General features: G+C 46.5%; 1 protein-coding gene across 3 annotated transcripts in view; it reads left to right on the top strand.

Moving 5' to 3' along the window:
• The window catches only part of LOC139268852 (uncharacterized), a 227,658-nt gene extending 204,530 nt beyond the window's left edge, over positions 1-23,128 (top strand). For all 3 annotated transcript variants that reach the window (XM_070887620.1, XM_070887619.1, XM_070887621.1), the window contains 4 exons: positions 11,224-11,395; positions 14,405-14,517; positions 15,676-15,760; positions 16,824-23,128. In XM_070887620.1, coding sequence (XP_070743721.1) covers positions 11,224-11,395; positions 14,405-14,517; positions 15,676-15,760; positions 16,824-16,868 — 415 coding nt within the window. In that variant the 3' untranslated portion in view covers positions 16,869-23,128. The remainder of the gene's footprint in view (positions 1-11,223; positions 11,396-14,404; positions 14,518-15,675; positions 15,761-16,823) is intronic.
• The last annotated feature ends 285 nt before the right edge of the window (positions 23,129-23,413 follow it).

Raw genomic sequence — 23,413 nt, 5'->3', positions numbered from 1 at the left:
TCATATAAATGGCCAAATTGACATTAGGCGCACAGAACACAATGTGCGAGCAGTCAATGGCGCCCTGCATCATGGGGAAGCCAGCAATCTGAGCAAAGCCTCGTGCTCACTTCACCTGCTTGTCTCTGGCAAGAGGGAATGAGACGAAGCTGTCGCTCTTTGTATAGAGAGCCTCAGCAACCCTACCCCCCACCTTATACAGCAGTGCACTGCAAACTGCGAGATATTGCTTATGTCTCCAGCAGCAGCCTGGAATGAACCAGACGCATAAAGGTTAAGAACCACAGTGACCTTGACAACCGCAGGCAATGCTGTCCTTGCCCTACTTTGAGTTTGCAGTTGTGCCTGCAGCAGTTGGAAATTTCAGTCACAACCTCTTTTGTGAAGCAAAGACGTCTCAAGCATTTGTCTTCGCTGAAGTTGAGGGAAGAGAATTGCTCCCTGAAGACCCTTGGCAGATATGGCCTCCTGCTGAGAGCCTTTCTCCCCCTGCTCCTCCTCCCTCCTCCCTCCTCCTCCCTCTTCTAGCAGCCTGTCCTGTTCCGCAGGGCTTTTCTTCATTACCCCAGTCATGCTCAATTCTCAGAGGAACCCCTACCAGACTACCCATGTCTGGAAGCAATTTTTTTCTACACAAGATTTTAAATGACCAAAAAACAACTTCAGCCAGACTGTAGAGTATTCAAATTGTAGCCAAGTACAGGAAAGCTCCAAAAACACCAGCAGCCAGAATAAATAATCCAGCAACTAACCTGTAAGTAGTTCATGATCCATTTAAATAAATGGGGGGTGGGGGTCCTTCATTCTCTTCAGCGCGTGTTCAGCTGTGTGAGGTTAAGATTAGGCATTGGCTGGAGTGTGGAGTTCGAAAATGACGGCACTAGGGTGAAATCAGCATTGCACAGTGATTCGGATCTTGATCTACCTGTTGCCGGCAGTCGTCAGCTTTGTGGACACAAACCCCTTTACCAAGATGGCGGCCAATACACTTTCCATTGAAAGTGTGCTAGTGTATCTTGGACATCATTTTCAATCCTTATGTGGCCGTGTAGCCTAAAAAATGGGCACTACATGGCCCAATTTAGCCTTCCAAGTCTTCTGTTTCTCCTGGCCCAATAACTATAGTTCTCCAAGAAGGTCTAAATTCCAGCACACACCGTTGCATTGTGAAGGTTTTGGAGGGCTGGTCAGGACTTGGCTTAACTTTGAATGCTTGGTTTCTTTTACAAGGAATTTTGGTGATTCTTCCCGATAGTTCAGCTAGTTAAGACAAATGAGTAGCTGAACTATAGAGCTATAGAGAGGGATTCCTGGATCCACATCTGTGCTGAACTCTCTGGTGTCAGTTGGAGCAGTGGTCTGAGCGCTGCACATGATCTCAGCGCTTCTGAATGAAGGAGTGGGAAATCATCCAGGATTCCTGCCTCTGATCACCATCCAGTGATTTCTGCTGGAAAGCAAAGTGTGTGGACATAAAGTGAGGGCGGGATCAGGCTCAGCTGTGCTATCGATCCCCCACTAGTAGAATAGACTATTGCACTTACACACGAAGGCTGGCCATGTGAAACTGTAAGGGTGCAACGCTGTCAGAAGAGGGAGTGAACAGAAGCAAAATGGTGGGGAAGCGAGAAGGAAAGAAACGGATGTAAGTACAAGCCTGAAGGGAACTTCTTCAGCTAAGGAGTTTCCAATGTTAGGGTTGAACAGTCTGGGATGTTAAAATGTGATGTCTTACAGTGCTGACACATATGAGAGGGAGTTGCACTTCATAAGAATGAAGGAGCAATATGACCAAGCTTAGAAAGCACTGACTGTGTTCAAAGAATCCGAATGCTACTTGAAATAGATTTAGTCAGCTTTAGAAAATCCCAAGTAAACCACTTACTTTCACACAACAGCCAGGATTTCGCTGACAGAGGCGAGTTCAATGCGGGCAGCATTGGTGCAGCGTGGGAAACCCGCTCTGAAGTGCAGTCCGCCATCTCGCTTCAATCCTCCGAGGCTGGGGCCTATTAAGTCCGTCCTGCGGGTTTCCCGGCCATTTAACTGGAATCGGGTCTGATGACATAGAAACATAGAAACATAGAAAATAGGTGCAGGAGCAGGCCATTCAGCCCTTCTAGCCTGCACCGCCATTCAATGAGTTCATGGCTGAACATGAAACTTCAGTACCCCCTTCCTGCTTTCTCGCCATAACCCTTGATCCCCCGAGTAGTAAGGACTTCATCTAACTCCCTTTTGAATATATTTAGTGAATTGGCCTCAACTACTTTCTGTGGTAGAGAATTCCACAGGTTCACCACTCTCTGGGTCAAGAAGTTTCTCCTCATCTCGGTCCTAAATGGCTTACCCCTTATCCTCAGACTGTGACCCCTGGTTCTGGACTTCCCCAACATTGGGAACATTCTTCCTGCATCTAACCTGTCTAAACCCGTCAGAATTTTAAACGTTTCTATGAGGTCCCCTCTCATTCTTCTGAACTCCAGTGAATACAAGCCCAGTTGATCCAGTCTTTCTTGATAGGTCAGTCCCGCCATCCCGGGAATCAGTCTGGTGAATCTTCGCTGCACTCCCTCAATAGCAAGAGTGTCCTTCCTCAAGTTAGGAGACCAAAACTGTACACAATACTCCAGGTGTGGCCTCACCAAGGCCCTGTACAACTGTAGCAACACCTCCCTGCCCCTGTATTCAAATCCCCTCGCTATGAAGGCCAACATGCCATTTGCTTTCTTAACCGCCTGCTGTACCTGCATGCTAACCTTCAATGACTGATGTACCATGACACCCAGGTCTCGTTGCACCTTCCCTTTTCCTAATCTGTCACCATTCAGATAATAGTCTGTCTCTCTGTTTTTACCACCAAAGTGGATAACCTCACATTTATCCACATTATACTTCATCTGCCATGCATTTGCCCACTCACCTAACCTATCCAAGTCACTCTGCAGCCTAATAGCATCCTCCTCGCAGCTCACACTGCCACCCAACTTAGTGTCATCCGCAAATTTGGAGATACTACATTTAATCCCCTCGTCTAAATCATTAAAGTACAATGTAAACAGCTGGGGCCCCAGCACAGAACCTTGCGGCACCCCACTAGTCACTGCCTGCCATTCTGAAAAGTACCCGTTTACTCCTACTCTTTGCTTCCTGTCTGACAACCAGTTCTCAATCCACGTCAGCACACTACCCCCAATCCCATGTGCTTTAACTTTGCACATTAATCTCTTGTGTGGGACCTTGTCGAAAGCCTTCTGAAAGTCCAAATATACCACATCAACTGGTTCTCCTTTGTCCACTTTACTGGAAACATCCTCAAAAAATTCCAGAAGATTTGTCAAGCATGATTTCCCTTTCACAAATCCATGCTGACTTGGACCTATCATGTCACCATTTTCCAGATGCACTGCTATGACATCCTTAATAATTGATTCCATCATTTTACCCACTACTGAGGTCAGGCTGACCAGTCTATAATTCCCTATTTTCTCTCTCCCTCCTTTTTTAAAAAGTGGGGTTACATTGGCTACCCTCCACTCCATAGGAACTGATCATCTGATGAGGCGTCATTAGCCGGTTTCCTTGAAGGGACCATTGCTACTTTTTTTTGACAGTTCTTCTGTCAGTCTTTTGCAGCATTAAGCTACTGCAAACACTGACAAACACTGCACAAAGGTGCACAGCTGCACCCAGGCTCTCCCATAACTCCCTTCAGATGCTTATGGAGGGAGTCACAACACACAGGGAGGTTCTCTTCCATTCCAGTGGACCAACGCAGCCTGGTTGCACATTGCACAGGAGGGCACCAGCAGGGATGTCATCTGGAGGACTTGGCTGCAGTGGCGCAAACCTTTCAATGATCTCAGTAGATCACAAAATTTTACTGCAAAGCCAAACTCAACCTCATCCTGCTGTGCCACTCATCACATCCCCATCACTCTCCCTTCCCTACCCTACTCCTGCACATCCTTACTCACACCAACTGACCTTGCACCTCCACCCATTCCTTTCTATCTACATTATCAGTTCCCCATTTCACTAGCCACCCCGCACATTCGCCCTCATCCTTGTCCAATCATACCAACTAACAACACACAAGGGTAAGCACTTGGGTCCTTTAGCCAATATCTGTAGTTTATTTTCAGGATTTTGCTTTCTTGGATCGATTTGTGGGCACCTTTGTAAGTGGCTTAGTAGGTTGTAGTGAATGGTGAGACGTAAGGGTACCATCCCTCCCCTCCACCCCCCTCCCCCACCCCCACAATGGCGATGAGTGTGAAAGGCCTGGGTTGGAATTGCAGGGATGCTTTATGGTGCTGGTGTGGGGTGGTGTCAACCTGGTGCATCAAGTGACAGTCAGGAGGTACAGCGTGAAGTGAAGTAAATGTGGCCATGGTGAGGCCATCCCTGGCCTCCCAGGCAGCCATGTGGTTGGGCGGGGATGCCCTGTGTACTGTGCAGCATCAGGTGATTGTGGAGAAGGTTGGTAGAGTTGTTGGTGGTGATGCTGGTGTGTTTAGTGATGCTGATGTTGGGGCTGATCGTGGTGGGATTCTGAGGACCAAGGTGAGATTTTTTCAAGGGCACCTGATGCTGCTGGAATAGATGATGCAGGTGACAGAAGCACCCTGTCCATGGTGAGAGACATTGCTCCAAGGAGGTGACAGTGAATGGCGAGTTCACTGCAAGCATTTCCAAACTGCATACAGCTCAAACGTCTGTTCCAAATCCTGAAGGCTTCAGCTTCTGACATTGGAAAGTGAACAGATGTGAAATGGTAGCTTTTATACCACTTCTGCAGCTGTCAACTGGCCAAAGCAATAGAGAGTGACTGAGAACCGAACGCACTTACCTGGCATGTTCTCCGAGGGACAGCAAACCCATCAAAAGGTTAGTAAAATTGTAAGTGTCTGCTTTTAAGCCTCTTAACTAACATAGAAACATAGAAACATAGAAAATAGGTGCAGGAGTAGGCCATTCGGCCCTTCTAGCCTGCACCGCCATTCAATGAGTTCATGGCTGAACATTCAACTTCAGTACCCCATTCCTGCTTTCTCGCCATACCCCTTGATCCCCCTAGCAGTAAGGACCTCATCTAACTCCTTTTTGAATATATTTAGTGAATTGGCCTCAACAACTTTCTGTGGTAGAGAATTCCACAGGTTCACCACTCTCTGGGTGAAGAAGTTCCTCCGCATCTCGGTCCTAAATGGCTTACCCCTTATCCTTAGACTGTGACCCCTGGTTCTGGACTTCCCCAACATTGGGAACATTCTTCCTGCATCTAACCTGTCTAACCCCGTCAGAATTTTATATGTGTCTATGAGGTCCCCTCTCATTCTTCTGAACTCCAGTGAATACAAGCCCAGTTGATCCAGTCTTTCTTGATAGGTCAGTCCCGCCATCCCGGGAATCAGTCTGGTGAACCTTCGCTGCACTCCCTCAATAGCAAGAATGTCCTTCCTCAGGTTAGGAGACCAAAACTGTACACAATACTCCAGGTGTGGCCTCACCAATGCCCTGTACAACTGTAGCAACACCTCCCTGCCCCTGTACTCAAATCCCCTTGCTATGAAGGCCAACATGCCATTTGCTTTCTTAACCGCCTGCTGCACCTGCATGCCAACCTTCAATGACTGATGTACCATGACACCCAGGTCTCTTTGCACCTCCCATTTTCCTAATCTGTCACCATTCAGATAATAGTCTGTCTCTCTGTTTTTACCACCAAAGTGGATAACCTCACATTTATCCACATTATACTTCATCTGCCATGCATTTGCCTATTCACCTAACCTATCCAAGTCACTCTGCAGCCTCACAGCATCCTCCTCGCAGCTCACACTGCCACCCAACTTAGTGTCATCCGCAAATTTGGAGATACTACATTTAATCCCCTCATCTAAATCATTAATGTACAGTGTAAACAGCTGGGGCCCCAGCACAGAACCCTGCGGTACCCCACTAGTCACTGCCTGCCATTCTGAAAAGTACCCATTTACTCCTACTCTTTGCTTCCTGTCTGACAACCAGTTCTCAATCCATGTCAGTACACTACCCCCAATCCCATGTGCTCTAACTTTGCACATCAATCTCTTGTGTGGGACCTTGTCGAACGCCTTCTGAAAGTCCAAATATACCACATCAACTGGTTCTCCCTTATCCACTCTACTGGAAACATCCTCAAAAAATTCCAGAAGATTTGTCAAGCATGATTTCCCTTTTACAAATCCATGCTGACTTGGACCTATCATGTCACCTCTTTCCAAATGCACTGCTATGACATCCTTAATAATTGATTCCATCATTTTACCCACTACCGATGTCAGGCTGACCGGTCTATAATTCCCTGTTTTCTCTCTCCCTCCTTTTTTAAAAAGTGGGGTTACATTGGCTACCCTCCACTCCATAGGAACTGATCCAGAGTCAATGGAATGTTGGAAAATGACTGTCAACGCATCCACTATTTCCAAGGCCACCTCCTTAAGTACTCTGGGATGCAGTCCATCAGGCCCTGGGGATTTATCGGCCTTCAATCCCATCAATTTCCCCAACACAATTTCCCGGCTAATAAGGATTTCCCTCAGTTCCTCCTCCTTACTAGACCCCCCGACCCCTTTTATAACCGGAAGGTTGTTCGTGTCCTCCTTCGTGAATACCGAACCAAAGTACTTGTTCAATTGGTCCGCCATTTCTTTGTTCCCCGTTATGACTTCCCCTGATTCTGACTGCAGGGGACCTACATTTGTCTTTACTAACCTTTTTCTCTTTACATATCTATAGAAACTTTTGCAATCCGTCTTAATGTTCCCTGCAAGCTTCTTCTCATACTCCATTTTCCCTGCCCTAATCAAACCCTTTGTCCTCCTCTGCTGAGTTCTAAATTTCTCCCAGTCCCCAGGTTCGCTGCTATTTCTGGCCAATTTGTATGCCACTTCCTTGGCTTTAATACTATCCCTGATTTCCCTTGATAGCCACGGTTGAGCCACCTTCCCTTTTTTATTTCTATGCCAGACAGGAATGTACAATTGTTGTAGTTCATCCATGCGGTCTCTAAATGTCTGCCATTGCCCATCCACAGTCAACCCCTTAAGTATCATTCGCCAATCCATCTCAGCCAATTCACGCCTCATACCTTCAAAGTTAGCCTTCTTTAAGTTCTGGACCATGGTCTCTGAATTAACTGTTTCATTCTCCATCCTAATGCAGAATTCCACCATATTATGGTCACTCTTCCCCAAGGGGCCTCGCACAACGAGATTGCTAATTAATCCTTTCTCATTACATAACACCCAGTCTAAGATGGCCTCCCCCCTAGTTGGTTCCTCGACATATTGGTCTAAAAAAACCATCCCTTATGCACTCCAGAAAATCCTCCTCCACCGTATTGCTTCCAGTTTGGTTAGCCCAATCTATGTGCATATTAAAGTCACCCATTATAACTGCTGCACCTTTATTGCACGCACCCCTAATTTCCTGTTTGATGCCCTCCCCAACATCACTACTACTGTTTGGAGGTCTGTACACAACTCCCACTAACGTTTTTTGCCCTTTGGTGTTCTGCAGCTCTACCCATTAGATTCCACATCATCCAAGCTAATGTCCTTCCTAACTATTGCCTTAATCTCCTCCTTAACCAGCAATGCTACCCCACCTCCTTTTCCTTTTATTCTATCCTTCCTGAATGTTGAATACCCCTGGATGTTGAGTTCCCAGCCCTGCCCATCCTGGAGCCACGTCTCCGTAATCCCAATCACATCATATTTGTTAACATCTATTTGCACAGTTAATTCATCCACCTTATTGCGGATACTCCTTGCATTAAGACACAAAGCCTTTAGGCTTGTTTTTTTAACACCCTCTGTCCTTTTAGAATTTTGCTGTACAATGGCCCTTTTTGTTCTTTGCCTTGGGTTTCTCTGCCCTCCACTTTTCCACATCTCCTTTCTGTCTTTTGTTTTTGCCTCCTTTTTGTTTCCCTCTATCTCCCTGCATTGGTTCCCATCCCCCTGCCATATTAGTTTAACTCCTCCCCAACAGCACTAGCAAACACTCCCCCGAGGACATTGGTTCCGATTCTGCCCAGGTGCAGACCGTCCGGATTGTACTGGTCCCACCTCCCCCAGAACCGGTTCCAATGCCCCAGGAATTTGAATCCCTCCCTGCTGCACCATTGCTCAAGCCACGTATTCATCTGAGCTATCCTGCGATTCCTACTCTGACTAGCACGTGGCACTGGTAGCAATCCCGAGATTACTACTTTTGAGGTCCTACTTTTTAATTTAGCTCCTAGCTCCTTAAATTCATTTCGTAGGAACTCATCCCTTTTTTTACCTATGTCATTGGTACCAACGTGCACCACGACAACTGGCTGTTCTCCCTCCCTTTTTAGAATGTCCTCCACCCGCTCCGAGACATCCTTGACCCTTGCACCAGGGAGGCAACATACCATCCTGGAGTCTCGGTTGCGGCCGCAGAAACGCCTATCTATTCCCCTTACAATTGAATCCCCTATCACTATCGCTCGCCCACTCTTTTTCCTGCCCTCCTGTGCAACAGAGCCAGCCACGGTGCCATGAACTTGGCTGCTGCTGCCCTCCCCTGATGAGTCATCCCCCTCAACAGTACTCAACAGTAGCATTTAAGTATCTTTTAATGATGTTAATTACCTGTCCCACTGCTTTCTGTCTGGTCTGTTATCCGAACGTAGATCTGACAGGTTAGGAACACACATGGAGGCGGGTTCAGAGCGAGATTCCGACTTGCTGTCAATCAGGGCTATTTGGACAGAAGACCCGCCTCCAAACCCGCACTTGGCAGGGCTGGGAAGATTCCGGCCCATGGGTGCACAGTGATAGCATCGATTGTGTCATGTTTGGGGCCAATGCCACACATAGGGGCCAAGTTTCGGCCTGAGTTGCTCCTGTTTTTTTTGGAGCAACTGGTTTAGAATGGAGTATCTTAGAAATTGTAATTCTCGGCATTTAGTTTGCTCCAGTTCTAGTCAGTTAAGAACAGTTTCAGTTTGGAACAGATTTTTTTTTTCAAAAGGGGGCGTGTCCGGCCACTTGCGCTGTTTTGAAACTTTAGGCAGTGAAAACATGCTCCAAACTAACTTAGAATGGAGTAAGTGTAGATTTTTGTACGCTCAGAAAAACCTTGTCTACACTTAGAAAATCAGGCGTAGGTTACAAATCAGGCGTAGGGAATGGGGGGGTTGGTGGTTTAAAGGGAAGTTTACAAACATTAAACACTTCAGTTTTACAAATAAAGAGCCATCATCAATAATAAATGATAAATACATCAATAAATCAACCAATAAATCAATCAAAAAAATTTAATAAAAAATAATTTTTAAAAAAATCAATAAATAAAACATTTTCTACTTACCGACTGCAGCACCGGGAGCCCTCCAACAGCGTGCTGGGATGCCCCTCCCACCCCGTGTTTCTCTGTCAGTGTCTCTATCCCTCTGTCTGTCTGTGTCTGTGTTTCTGACAGCGAGGGGAGGGAGAGATGGGGGGGGGGGGTGGAGAGGGGGGGGGGGTGGGAGTCAAGTCAGGTCGGTTCCGGTCGGGAGGAAGCAGGGGCTGGGCGTGGGAGACAGCCTTATCCACGCAGCCCCGTGAGGCCATTCGGCCAGGGCCAGGGCTAGGGGCTGCGTGCTTCGGGCCCCTCCCACTCAGTTTTGGGCGCCTGGAGCTACTGCTGCTGAAACCCTCATCCATGCCTTTGTTACCTCTAGACTCAACTATTCCAACGCACTCCTGGCTGGCCTGCTACATTCTACCCTATGTAAACTAGAGGTCATCTAAAACTCTGCTGCCCATGTCCTACCTCGCACCGTCCCGCTCACCCATCACCCCTGTGCTCGCTGATCTACATTGCCTCAATTTCAAAATTCTCATCCTTATTTTCAAATCCCTCCATGGTCTCGCCCCCTCCCTATCTCTGTAATCTCCTGCAGCCCCACAACCCTCTGAGATGTCTGCACTCCTCTAATTCTGCCCGCTTGAACATCCTTGATTATAATCACTCAACCATTGGTGGCCGTGCTTTCTGTTGCCTAGGCCCCAAGTTCTGGAATTTCCTGCCTAAACCTCTGCACTTCTGTACCTCTCTTTTCTCCTTCAAGATGCTCCTAAAAACCTAACTCTTTGACCAAGCTTTTGGTCAGCTGCCCTGATTTCTCCTTAGGCGGTTCGGTGTCAAATTTTTTACCTCATAATACTCCTGTGAAGCGTCTTGGGACATTTCACTATGTTAAAGGCGCTATATAAATACAAGTTATTGTTGTTGTTGTTGCTGCTTGATAGTTAAGTTGGTGATGTGCAACTGAGCCGTATAGAACCAGGAAGTTTGCGGGTTCAACCACCAATTTGTGCTCAGTTATTAGAGATGCTACAATCAATTTCGGTGCCAGGGAGGGAAATAATCAGCCAGAGTCTCCACTCCTAATCACTAGCCAATGTGAAAACATGGATTTTGAATGAGGACAGCATTAGTTGTGATGCCCCATGCAGTTGAACAGTCTACCTGCATTCACTACTTTGGGGTACAAATGAAGAACGATCACTTGGGTGAGAGCTGCCACCATCCACCGAACTGTATCCCAACGTGAATCTTAGCTTTCAGGAGACAACAGGTAGAGTGGCAATCCTACCCGGGTTGTCCTGGAGTCTGCCAGAATGAAAGGTTAATTTCCCAGATACTGCTGCGAGTAACCCAGGAGAGAAATCACAGGTGTAGTACCTTCTCCTGTTTCGCGCTGTGCGCATGTTCCTTTGGTGTCTGATAACATGCAGACAGCAATGATCGGTCCAGCCTACGCTCCTCATCATTGGGCAAGTTGGATCAGCATGACTCTCCATTGGTGGTAACTGCTCCCAATCACCAGTTGGTTACAGCTGAAGTCTGTATCCCAGACACTGATTGGTCCACTGACAGGTGAGAGGCTAGATCCTGGTTGATCACTTTCACTGTCCAGCATATGAACCCACCCCCCCTCCATGTTGCTAGTGGATAGCAGAAGTGTCAATCAAAGTGGGCAGCCAGTAGTGGTAGAGTGGACGCCGGGCGGTTGAGGAAGAAGCCATGCAATGAAACCTCCTGGAATACATCTAACTAGAATTGGCAACCCTAACAACAGGGGAGGAAATTAGGGGAGTGGGAATGGGCAAAATGTCTGCCATTTTCACACTAACAGTTTCCATCCTTTTGCAGTGAGACAGTGATGGTTAATACAAAGGCTCGTATCAAAAGCATCATTTGCAAAGTATTGGGTATCTTCCTGCCTACATTTTTTGCACTGAGCTTTGTGCTCACCACCCTTTCCAGACATCTGCTCCAGAAGCTGTTGAACGAGAGAATTCTGGATGTCCTCCTGACCTGTGTGGTACGTATGTGCGGCACTAAGACATGGCACTGCTTCCTGTCCTCATTTGAGTCAAATCTGTAGTGAGGAGTAGCTAACAGTTGTAACTACAGACATGATTCAGATACCAGGGAGGGAGACCTCCTCTGATCACCAGGTGTCAGCAACATTGTAAACGTAACAGGAAGGTTTTCCCCCGATCGCTATTTCTAGCAGAATCGTGAATTAGTTTAATTTGTGCTTTATCTAAGACAAGAGGAAATTATCCTCTTCACCCCAGGTGGATGTTGGGATTTTATTGTTGAACAACACTGCACTCACGGCTGAGGGTGAAGGCCCAATGACAACGTGCATACTGCTATAAAGTCATTTTGAAGGAGGTGCAGAACAGTAGGTTACTGGGTTCGTGCTTGATTCCCTGCAGAGGTGAGACACTTATCTCATAGGAACATAGGAATTGATAGACGAGAAAAGACCAAGGTCCACCTAGTTCACCTTCTACCATGCTGGTTGTAATGTATGCAGCTGTGAGTATGCTCACAGGTTTGGTTGCACTTCAGTCTCACACTGCTGATCTTTGGGCACCCTGTGCGGAGGGGAGCAGGCAGGTCGGAAGGCCTCCTCATAGGACTGCTCCTGGGCATGGCCAAGGGGGCCATCAGCCAGTCCAGGCAGCGGGTGGTCGAGGGGGTCGTTCAGCCCGACTGCCTGCCTCTCTTCCGCGATTACATCCGAGCCAGGGTGTCCCTGGGGACGGAGCCCATGGTGTCCACCGGTACGCTCGCGGCCTTCCGCGAGAGGTGGGCGCCGGAGGGACTGGAGTGTTTCATCACCCCGGCAACCAAATTTTAATTTGATGTTTTTTGTCTAAAGTTTAATTTGTTTATTGTGTTGGTTTTAGTGTCCCACCTCCCTTTTAGCCAGGGGCACGTGTATAATTTGTGTTTTAGTGCCCTCAAACAAAAACAAGGGAGCACTTGAAAAGTTGTTGGAGTGTCCCTCCCCCTTTAATCAGGGGGCACTTGATTATTGTGTCTACAAAAATAGTTGTAGAGCTGTTGACACCCTGTGCGAGGAGGAGCAGGCAGGTTGGAAGGCTTCCTCGTAAACTGCTCCTGGGCATGGCCAAGGGGGCCATCAACTGGTCCAGGCAGCGGTCAAGGGGGTCATTCAGCCCGACTGCCTGCCTCTCTTCCATGGTTACATTCGAGCCAGGGTGTCGCTGGAGATGGAGCACGCAGCGTCCATCGGTACGCTCGTGGCCTTCCGCGAGAGGTGGGCACCGGAGGGACTGGAGTGCATCATCACCCCCAGCAACCAAATTTTAATTTGATCTGTTAGTGTCTAAAGTTTAATTTGTTCATTTGTCAGTTTTGGTGCCCCCTTTAATAAGGGGGCATTTGATTTACAGGTTCAACTAAAATAGTTATAGAGCTGTTGAATTGTGAGTGGCTTAGCCAGTTACATGATGTTCACAAGACTCAATAAAACCCCAGCCAGTTGGGTTCAGGGGATCCACAATGAAGCACGTGGTTATGAGCCTTGTGGATGAACTGCAATGTGTAGTGTGATTGTTAAACTTTGCTAATAAACCAATTAGTTCTTAATAGCAATGTGTTGCTATGAATTCTTAAACAAAAATCCCTTGAAGCAAATACATTACACCAGTAGTCACATGATACAATGATAATGGAGTTGTTGACTAATCACAGTAATCGATTTCTATCAATTAGTCTACAACAGACCCAGACCTAATATGAGGAAAACCCCAGTGGTGGAGAGCTTAGGGTCCCATTGGTCCAAAGTCACCTGTTCCTCCCCAGCATGCTGCACTGACCACATGGCATGTCTCAAATTACTAATAAGTCCCTTTTCTCATCTAGGTTTCTCCCCTATTCGCATAAATACAATTTCCAGGAGGAGTCACTGGATAAGCAATTAGGAATGCTTTTCTTTCCTTCCCTAGCCCAGGAGTGCTGAGGCCAATGTCAGGTTCCTTTTGCTCTCCGGGTGAGACTAGCTAATTCGACAAAGGATGAAAATTGAAGCCTAGGTCTTTTAATTGTACGACATTAGTGAAAGGGTGTGCAAAACCTGGCAATCTCATCCACAAAGTCTACCCAACTCCATTGTATGCGCTCTCATCTTCCATACTTACTGTGGGTCCAAGGCTTTTTCTCATACACTGCTTGCTTATTGGTGGCTAAATCCTGCATCAGAACACCAAGGTCTGTTAGTATTAGACAACTCAATATTGGAGCAGGCCATTTAACCACTCGAGCCTGTTCTGTCATTCAATTGGATCAAGGCTGATCTGTATCACAACTCCATTTACTGTCTGTACCTCAACTTCATTGCTCCTTTAATACCCTTACCTAATAAAAATCTCAGTTTTGAAATGTTCAATTGACCCCCAGCCTCAACAGCTTTTTGAGGGAGAGAATTACAGATTTCCACTGCCCTTTGTGTGAAGACATGCTTCCTGACATCATCTGCAAACAGCCTAGTTCTAATTATAAGGTTATGTCTCCCCCGCCCCCCTCCTTATCCTGGACTCCCCCACCAGAGGAAATTGTTTTTTTCTCTCTACCTACCCTATCAATTCCTTTAACTATCTTAAGCACCTCAATTAGACCATCTCTAATCTTCTCTACTCAAGGGAATATAAGCCTAGTCTATGCAACTTTTAGCCCTGGTATCATTCTGGTGAATCTGTGCTGCAATGCCTTCCTGAGGTGCACTGCCCTGAACTGAATTCGGTACTCTAGATGGGGGCTACCAGAGCTGTATACAACTATGCTACTTAAAGACATATGCAACTTAATGGGAACATGGATTTAAATAGTGTATGTAGCCAGCGAGGCTCTGTGTTACACAGCTAAATGGCCCACAAAAACTTAGACACTCCTGACTTAGTACTATAGCAGGCAGCGCCTTTAGTCCATCAGAGATGATACTAACATTCCTATTCAAAACTCATTGCGCAATGCTGCAGAACCTCCATTGATGAACCTGTTCATCTCTTCACAGAACTTTGTGATAGCCATGTGGGACTGGATGCCAGAAGATTTGCAGTTCTGCACGCTGCTTGTATGTGCAGGAATCTCTGCCCTGTTTATTCTGCAATCCAGATTCTATTCGAGGTATGAGAATGCATCTTCCACCAACCGCATTACACCATACAGCTGCTTCTGAGCACATCCGATAGCTAAATGTATGTGATCTATTGGGCAGGGTCATTCTTTTGTGGTTTTTGTATTTAGGCCTCTTAATAATCCAGTTTCAACAGACAAAGGAATAACACCTTGATTTATTATGGTGTGAAACAACTTTACAAACAGCAACATTCAACAAACTTACAAACTCCATCTTGCAGACTAACTCCTCAATTGAAGCATTGATACAGTGATATGTAGAAAAGGGTCATTGATAGATTATTGCAGTGGGAAGGGTAATATATAATTTGCCAAATTTACTTATTAGCACCACTGTCCAAGTGGATCTAGAGGGTATCAGTTGTATGCTTCATTTAGGGTAAAGGACCACAGGGTAAAGGGCCACAGGGTAAAGGGCCACAGGGTAAAGGGCTACAGGGTAAAGGGCTGTAAGGTAAAGAGCTGTAGGGTAAAGGGCTATGGGGTAAAGGGCCATAGGTTAAAGGTCTAATCTTAAAGTTATGTCCCCTGAACACTTTCAGCTGATTGCCAACTCTGTGAGTGTCAGCAGCACTCTGATGCCTCACCCGTTCCTCTTGGGTGAGTCCTGCAGCGAGTGTCAGCAAGTTATTCAAGTCCAGAGTTTCATTACAGACCAGTCCAATCTTCTCCTGAATGTTCACATGCTCACCCCTTCTAGCAATAAGGAGCTGGGACCCCTGATGAATTTCTCTTCTCCCCCCACCGCTAACCCAGGGCATTTGTAGCACTTCAACTACTGTCCCACCGGAATCAAAGCTGGGGTCTACTGGTCTATATGTCTCAGTGCACCACCATTTACACACTGGATCAATGCACAGTTTTAACTACATGCAGGAACATGCAGTACACTTCCACTTGAAATCAAACTGAACAAAGCTTCCAAAATCAGAAATGTTCACTGTAAAACGCATGGCCATTTATCTGCTGTCAAACGAGAATGTGACTATTGTTCGAATCCCCGCTGCTGAGAACCGTTGAAGCATCTGCGATTTTACGTCAAGGCAGTGACGGCCAATGTGACAGGAGCTCTTAACGCAGTGAAGGGTGGCCGATGTGTCCGGTGCCTTTGAACATCTTAACGATTTCCATGTGCTCTTTTCCTAGGATGTGCCCAACCTTGTCGCGAAAGGAGCGGCGGCGGATGGGAGAATGGAGGGCTTTTATGGAAGAGATTGTGAAACCAAAAAAGGTAAATTACAGGGAAAAAAATTAAGGACATTTTTTTTTAATATATTCATTCTCAGGATATGGCATCACTGTCAAGGCTGGCATTTATTGCCTATCCCAAGTGGCCCTGAGAAGGGGAAGGGTGCCTTGTTCTGTAACAGTTTTCAACTGAGTGGCTGGCTCGGTCACTTCAGAGGGAGATTCAGAGTCAAGCTCATTGATATGGGACGGCAGATTTCCTTAAAGGACATCAGTCGTGGTTTTAAGACAATTCAACAGCTTCAATGTCAGTTTTACAGATAGCAGCTCTTCTATATTCTTTTTTAGGCTGAATTAAAATTCTTAAACTGCTGTGGTGGGTCTTGAGCTCACATCTCTGGATTAGTAGCCCAGGGCCTTGCATTACTAGTTTAGAAACATTGCCACTACACCAAATATTAGTTAGGGATGGTTTAGTTTTATGTGGATAAAGTACAACGTCATTATCAGGAGGGACTAGCTGGTTCAGCAGCTGGCCTGTTGACCTTTTAACTCAAAGGTCAAGGCTGCAGTCGAGCCCAAACCGATGGGATTGTCATCTCCTTCTGTTATCTATATTGGTCTTATGTAAATTAATTTGGGATGGTTTCAGCCCCATTGCTCATTGGCCCATGTCTGCAGGACAAGGTTTCAATTTGGCATAAATCACAGCCCCTCTTGGTGTTGTTTCCACACATGGAGCATTTCTTGTCCCCTGTATTTTTCCTGTCGATCTGTGCACATTTATTGGACACATTCATCAGTCATGCACATCACAGGACTATGGGGAAAGGGGGTGGGGGGGGGGGGTGAGATTATTTGGATAGCTCTTTCAAAGAGCCAGCTCAGAAATAATGGGCCGAATGTCCTCGTTCTGTGCTGTATAGTGATTCTATGATTTTTTTTGTTGCAACCAACGGATTTCCCAATAGGAATCCCACCCTCACCACCTGAGCTTATCCCACTGAGCCATTGGAGAGCGTAATGATGGGAGTTTTTTTACGAAGTGTGTTTAGTGTCATTTTATTCTGCCACTTAGACAAACCATTGTGTTTCTCCATTAACAGAACCAGCTGTTTGAAGAATACCTGCGTCAGCGTGCAGCAGAGTAGGGACTCGGCTGGAGGGATGACATGACTGGATGAGAATTTGTCAGGACCCCATTCACAGTTACAGCTGTCTGGCAGTCAGATAGTTCAATGCAGAGATACCAGCAAACACCACTACAAGAGATTTCCTGAGTCTACCCGAATCTTATCTTGAATGGATGTAACTGTTGGGGTAATTCCCCGCAACCCCTCACACACTCAGATTTCACTAACATGTATAAATATACACGGCCTACTGTGGTAACTTCCAGCAGCGCTGGGTTGAATATACAGTCCCCACGCTTAAAGCGGGTGCATTAGTTCGGACGCGATTTGCCCGCTGTACCCGACAGCCGTTCTAACATTGGACAGGTAGGCACCACTTTTAATAAGACTGCTTTCGAAGATATATAATGAAGCAGATTTCTTCCGATTCATACTGTGCCGACTGTAAGTGGCGGTTGTAGACCTCCAAAAGGCAATATTACAAAATGATACTTTTAATATAGATTTATACAGATCTAATAGGCAGTGTCAGCCGTCAGCCCGATATAGCGAGCAAGATCCGTCAAAAGCAAAAATTAGCGATAAGATTATTTAAGAACAGGAACTACTTCTCGCTTATGGCAGCTAAAATTCAAACGTAAAACTTTAGCCTGAAGGACTTATAAAGCCTCAAACGATATTGCCACAGTTGCCAGACTTTCCACTTTGATTCAAAAGCCATTGTTAAATGCTCGTAGCAGACAACTTAATTAAAGAAACTGCATATTCTGGGCTAATTTAGCTCAGTGCTAATTATGCAGAAGATGCTACACTGTGGGGATGGTAATTTTATTTTAGCATTCAGTGCACAGCTGTTTCTGCCTGAAATAAACGGAGCACTAAAGACGTTATAACCGGCAACTTTGAAATTGAGAATGGCGGTCACTTTATGGCCGATATAAGTGACTGCCCGGTTTAAAACACGGGCGTTTTAAGTGACGGGGACTGAAGTTGAAGTGGGCGCCTAACTGTTTACTAAAATCTGCCCGCTGTCTGAAATATTTAGGGCCGGGCCCCAGCGTGGTGCATGTTGAAGCATTTGGCATTGATCGAAGCAGACAGACTTGTGAGGAACACAACCTCACCTCACAGGAGCACAATTCTCCCTGGCGTCCTGTATAATCGTGTCAGGCGGAAACACACAAGCAGGGATTTACAATGGCCAGCAAATGTGGGCCCGAGTTTGTGCAGGCAGCAGGGAATCTCAGCCGCCTGCGCACGGTGCGTATCGGACAGTCGAACACCGCTGCCCACAATAATCCATTTGTTTTCATTTGCAGGATGTTCTCCAGGCGGGTGCCGTTCCCTGCCAACAGTGGGAATTCGGAAGTCTCTCCCCTATTTGTTTGGCTCTCTGTCCGCCCAACATTCCCCTTGCTCAGGGCCACTGCGTTAGTTTTATGATGAGCCTGACCCTCGCTGCAGTGAGTGTGTGCACTCTGCTGCCTGATAGGGACTTGTGCAACTGCCCATTCTGTGAATGGTGCTTTGTTCTGCGTGAGACTGGCTGCCCCGGCTCAGCTCACCAAGGGGCCTTAACAAGCGATCAAGCAGGAGACTTTCCATCCTTTGTGTGTATTCCCAGAGCTGGAATATTGCTGTCCTGACTTACTGAATCAGCCAATCAGAAAGAGGAGGCCTTCAACTTCCGGCCTGGTTTGAATTGGATTCCCATTCTCGGAGGTGCTCAAACACACCGCATTACCCTTGCCCTTAGCTTGTAACTCGGGTGCAGACTGGTCAGTTGAAGCACTGGGTTTATATGTGAAGCGCAAGCGGCTTCCGCCCAGATCCCGCCCACCTGTGCTGGCTTTGCCAGAACTAGTGGGAGTCAATGGGAGGGCATCTCATTTGCATGGGACAGACACAAGTGGCACCCTGGTGTATTTTCAGCATCCGGCTACCCCAAGCGGCAAGAATGTCCAGAATCCACCCCCCTCCCCCCCCAATTGGGGAGGGGACATTTCAAGAGCCCCCACCCCAGCCAGTAGCCCTTGGCCACCTCTGTAATGTTTGAGACGAAATGTTGCCACTGTTCAGCGAACAGACTGCTTTCTTGGCCTGGACCCCAAGGGTGGGGACCATATGTGTCCAGTACAACACTCGGTGCTACAGCCTCCAGAGATGCCTGGGATCCCAGCTGAAGCAGGCTAGTGGGAACTCTTGGTGGAGGGAGTCCTTACCCATAACTCGTCCCATCCCTGACAACATTGGCTTTGATCGGGGCTGGCTGATGTTCCACATGTCAGAAGCCCCCGGTGTTACGGGGGACAATTGTAACCTAACTCGCCCATCGGGAAGCTGACGGGGTCGGGCGGAGCGCAATTTTACGCCCCGCCTGATTATACTTTCGGTTGAAGTCAGTGGAGTGTAATTTTGGGCGGGTGTAAAACCGGCGTTCCCCACCATCCCGTGGGATTCCCGCCCAGCGAGTTAGGTTCCAAATTATTCCCATGGATATGCATTTGAAGTGCCTTAACCTGCAGGGCGACGGACCAAGAGCTATAAAGTGGGATTAGGCTGGGTAGCGCTTTTTCGAACGGAGCGGACATGATGGGTCGAATGGCCTCCTTCTGTGCCATAAATTTCTGATTCTATGTTGTCAGAATTTTGGCCCCACTGTGTTTATCCCATATATGCGATGAAGTGTTTATGAATAATCTTATAGCACTGTGTTTACCCCCTTGTTCGAGACCTGACAGCACTGCAATAAGCTGAGGCTCGCTGCTGTTACCCAGGAGCTACATACAGTCAGCTGGCAGCAAGACTTTTCCTCCCTGTTTTTCCTCCCATGTTCTCGGCTCCTGGTTTCCTTCCCTCTGTGCTCCGGTTCTGAGTGCTGGGTAGCCCCCTGTCAACTTTACCAGTGAGCATTCTTGGCGTGAGTTCAAACTGCGGCTTTGTTTGATTGGGATTTATTGCAGCCGGGCTCGATTCTGTCTGGATGTTATGACACGCATGTCCATGAGGATTACTGAATGCCAGCCGGCGAGACACAGCCTTGTGGTTGATTTTAACCTCCCTGAGTCAGAGGCCACCATCGTCCAGACTGAAATTATAACTCCGCACGGACCGAGGGTTGCCGTCCCTGCAGGATTGTCCTGGAGTCTCCAGGGAGAGAAGATCAGTCTCCGGGACACTGCTGCAAGCATCCCGGGAGAAAATCATCGGGGCATTAAAAATAACTTTTCTTTGAACTTTTTCCTTTATAAGTTGTAAAAATATTGCAGATGGAGGAGAATGCTGTTTAACTAACAGTCTAGATTAATCCAATTGGGTAACCAAGTCTGTTAATTTTCCAATTGGCTGTGAGAAGGCAGTGCATCTGGAGGATGGACCAATGGTAAGAGTGCAGGAAGTTTCGATGTCATGTGATAAACCTCCCGGAATACACCCCAGCAGAGTTGGCAACCTTGCCCAGAGTGTAGTTCAGGCCTGCAATCGTCTTAGGCTGTAAAGCTTGGATACTTTGTGAATACACTTGCTGAGCCAACGGGAGAGACAAGAACCAGATCTTTAACCTTCGATCTTGCTTGTTGCTTTTATATAAATGTGTTCACACTGTGCACAGAGACCGTGCTGTGAGCGTGAGTCATTGTTGATGTATAGAAAGGAGCATTTGGGTTTTATAATGGGAGATGTTTGCTTATTGTCACGAGTGCGGTGGCTCAAGTGCCTGCTTTAAAAGAAGGATTTGTATTAACAACTTGTGTTTATATAGCGCCTTTAGTATAGACACTTTCCCCAGGTGCCTCATAGAGGCAGAAGGGTGATAAAGGATGATCTGCATTCTCTGCAGTTGCGTTATTATCTGCTTCGTCATCTGCCGTGATTACTTCTTATGGCTTGGTGTCAAATGTATCTGTTTTGTCTTATAACCCTGCTATGAAGTGCCTTGGGACGTTTTACTACGTTAAAGGAGCTATATAAATAAAAGTTATTGTGCAACTGTCGATCAGGATCAGAACCGTTCACCATCAGTTAGCAGACTTGAGCCTGAAGCTACAGTGAAACTCTGTTCTTTGGTGGAAGCTTTGCTGAGATGGATAGATTGTTGCTAGGCAAGGCTATTAAGGCTCTCAGAACCAAGGCGTAGAGGGAGTTCAGCTGAAGGTCAGCCATGATCTAATTGAATGGCGGAACAGGCTCGAGGGCTGAAAGGCCTCCTCTTGTTCCTACCTTCCTATGAACACCGTATCTTCTCTTCATCCCCTCCCCTGAAAGTGAACAATCTGTAACCACATTCAGCTGAGGAATCTCAGTTAATTTATTTGACCATTTTTAATTTTTTTTAAAGGTGTTGCATATTTCTGAATGTTGCATCTTGTGTATTTGTGTTCTTGATACAGGAAGGTGACTTGTACACCCAATTCTACCAGAATTAAATTGACACATTTTTTAACCATAATTGAAGGGTCTGCTCAGATCCCATTCCCATGAACCACAAGTTATTCTCATCATCTGGATCCATTTGTGAGAGGGAATCGGGCAGCAGTGGCCTTTCTATTGTGTTTCTAGGCCATGTCCCCCCCCCCCCCCGATTGCTCGCCTCGTTCAGCAATCTGATCAATGTGCCTCTTCCCCTGAAATCTCTGAGGTCGGCATGGCGACACAGTGCATCGATGCTGCAATGTGCCACACAGCAGTGCAGAACAGGAGAGGGTTTCATTGGAAGAGGAACTGGAAAGGGGAGCAGAGGCCGATCATACCGCACTTGATAGGCCAGTGCAGAGCATGCAGACTCAAATAGGGGATTAATCATAAATACAGAGCTGAAGGAAAATGATTACCCTGATGTTTCGGTCAGAAAATAGCACTGCTTGGTAGAATCATAGAATTATAGAATCATACAGCACATGAGGCCATCTGGCCCATCATGCCTGTGCCAACTATTTGAAAAAGCTATCCAATTAGTTCCAGTCCCCTGCTTTTTCCCCATAGCCCTGCAGATTTTTCCTTTTCAAGCATACATTCAGTTCCCTTTTGGATAGACTGGATGCGGGGAGGATGTTTCCCCTGGCTGAGAAGTCTAGAACAAGGGGTCACAGTCTCAGGATACGGGGTAGGAAATTTAGGACCAAGATGAGGAGAAATGTTTTCACTCAGAGGGTGGTGAATCTGTGGAATTCTCTACCACAGAAGGCAGTGGAGGCCAAGTCACTGAATATATTTAAGGGGGAGATAGATTTCTAGAAACAAAAGACATCAAGGGGTATGGGGAAAAAGTGGGAATATGGTGAGACAGAGGATCAGCCATGATCATATTGAATGGCGGTACAGACTCAAAGGGCCAAATGGCCTACTACTGCTCCTATTTTCTATGTTTCTATGAATCTGCTTCTACCACCCTTTCAGGCAGTGCGTTCCAGATCACAACTCGCTGCATTAAAAAAAAATTCTCCTCTTCCCCCACTGGTTCTTTTGTCAGTTAAGTTCATGATGAGCCACACAGACCAGGAAAGTCCCGGGTTCAATAATGTGAGTTTGCCCATCTCAGCTGGGTTATGGTGAGGTGCTGCAGTCGATCACAGTTCCCATGGGCTAGGGCAGGCTAAGCTCAGCCAAGGCTCATGATTACCATCCAGTAAGTTCAACTGGAAACCGCAGGTGTGAGGAAAGGATGGGGTCTGCCTGCCCACGCTCACTGTCTAGGCTCACACTTAAAAGATTGATCACTTGTGCGAGGGAACTGAAAGAGTTATTGTGTCCCAGCAAAAGTCAGCATTCCAGGGAAAATAATTCAACAAGCTGAAATCACGAAAACTTTAGTGATTTGTGATTCAGACTCTCAGCAACCCTAAAACATTTTTTAATAGGAATTTTTAAAATCAAGGTTTGATTTTTATCGACAGTCACGTGCCTTTACATTCAATGTTTTCAACCTTTAAACAGTACAATGTGAATAGGGTACACGCGACAATGTGAGCTAACCCTAGCAATTCAGGCTCTGCTTTAAATTAATTCCGCAATGTCCCATTCAGTTGTGAAGTGTCAGTCCTATGGCAGAGAAATTACCATTAAACACCCCGCATCCCCATGCCCACCCCATCCTCAAACAAAAGGCTATTCCCCTCCCTGACATACATGAAGCTTATCACTGGATGACTGACTGATGCAAACACTGAATTAAGACACTCAAACTGTGAAGTGAATTTCTTACCTTCAGTTCCTCTGTTGATTTCTGTACTACTTGATTGAACTTGTACTGCAGATTTACTAATAAATGTTTTTCAACCAAATATTGTGTCCCTTCTTTGTCAGTCGTATTGTAACTGACTGGATTAACAATCTGTCAAAAACCCTGCAATTTATCAATAGGCATCAGAAAGAGTAAGGAGTGTTGGGGAATGAATTGTGATATGATTTAGCGGTTTGGATCGTTTGTGTGTAGAGTAATGGACAGCAGGCTTACTAAGTAGTTAAGCCCAGGAGGCCCCATCTTTGATCGCTAACCTGTGCTGAATTAATTGAGCTCAGCTGGGCAGCAGTAGGGGCTTAACAGTACCAATCCCCTTCACATCTGA

This window comes from Pristiophorus japonicus, chromosome 8 (genome assembly GCF_044704955.1).
Source record: "Pristiophorus japonicus isolate sPriJap1 chromosome 8, sPriJap1.hap1, whole genome shotgun sequence".
Classification (NCBI taxonomy): domain Eukaryota; kingdom Metazoa; phylum Chordata; class Chondrichthyes; family Pristiophoridae; genus Pristiophorus; species Pristiophorus japonicus.
Note: the sequence above shows the minus strand (reverse complement) of the source record. Positions and strands in the feature narration are given on the sequence as shown.